General features: G+C 31.6%; 1 protein-coding gene across 2 annotated transcripts in view; it reads right to left on the bottom strand.

The window, feature by feature from the left end:
- The window catches only part of LOC112512558, a 10,246-nt gene extending 9,515 nt beyond the window's left edge, over window positions 1-731 (bottom strand). Inside the window, exons 1-2 of one of the 2 annotated variants that reach the window (XM_025118584.1) lie at window positions 657-731; window positions 162-363 (exon numbers count right to left, since the gene is read on the bottom strand). In XM_025118584.1, coding sequence (XP_024974352.1) covers window positions 162-259 — 98 coding nt within the window. In that variant the 5' untranslated portion in view covers window positions 260-363; window positions 657-731. The remainder of the gene's footprint in view (window positions 1-161; window positions 364-656) is intronic. The other variant, XM_025118585.1, reaches the window with a different exon arrangement.
- Between the last annotated feature and the right edge of the window lie 456 nt (window positions 732-1,187).

Below are 1,187 nucleotides of genomic sequence, written 5' to 3'. Positions count from 1 at the left end.
TATACAAACGGGTTAATCCACACATACAGCTTTATCCATGCAGAATTTAATAGAAAACCAACCAAACCCATCTTATAAAGCACATTTTATACCATTTTTCAGTTTTTCCCAAAATTATTTCAAACAAACTAAAATATGAGGGATGGAGTATTAAGTACCACCTCTGGTATTGACTCCATAATCCTTTTGGGACAAAACATAGCTCGGTGACACAATTTCCATACACGGGGAACTTAATATATGGCTGGATTGCCACCATTGTTATATCTTTGTATCTCTAGCTTAGCACATCCTATTGCAGCAGACAACTTCTGTAACGCCAGCTACAATATCAACCTCTAACGAACAGCAGACARAATTTATCTGCATATGAAAACTCAAACTATGAGTTCCACACTTAAAATCCACTTTCTGATAGAAAAATATAGCCCAAAAGGGTCTCGTTTAGCGTACAATAACACAGTCCGCCACTCGCATCGTAAAACATATATAGAACGTTACAATTCAATGAACAAGCTTTCGATTGAACGTAAACATTMAACAAATTAGAGAAAGAGACATGTACATTTCACCAATGACAAAGTCAAACCAAAAAACYGAAACCCTAAATTTAAATTTACAGAACTGAAATTTGAAATAGGGCAATGAAATTGTACCTGCAATCGTTTGGCGCCGATTGTACCTGCAATCGTTTGGCTCAGATTGTACCAAGTATTGCTCTCTTTTCCCCTTCACTCTCCTCAGGATTCAGATTGAAGCTAGCATAGCACCCAATGAGCTTTTTTTTTTTTTTTTTTTTTTTTTGGGTTAAATGGATGAAATAGCAACCTACTTTCATAAAATTTCTTATTATAGCATTTTACTTTTGTTTTTCTTTATTACAGCAATGTACTTTCAAATTATTTTTATTAAGGTATTGTACTTTAAAAAATTTACCCATAATAGCAATGGGTAACATGTTACCTTTTAAACTGGTTAACCCTTTGACTTTTTTGCTTGTGTGGCTTTAATGAGGTAATGTGGATGACACATCATTTTAATGACTTAACTAAAATTAAAATAAAAACATATTTCAAATTATTATTAGTGATTTTCATTTTTCATTGCTATTATCTAAAAAAACATTTAATTTTTTTTTTACTTTTTCTTATTAGGTTGCATTAAAATTAAATATTCTTAGAGTAAAA

Source organism: Cynara cardunculus, assembly GCF_001531365.2.
Source record: "Cynara cardunculus var. scolymus isolate 2C chromosome LG 5, CcrdV1, whole genome shotgun sequence".
NCBI lineage: Eukaryota > Viridiplantae > Streptophyta > Magnoliopsida > Asterales > Asteraceae > Cynara > Cynara cardunculus.
This window is presented reverse-complemented; position numbering and strand designations above follow the sequence as displayed.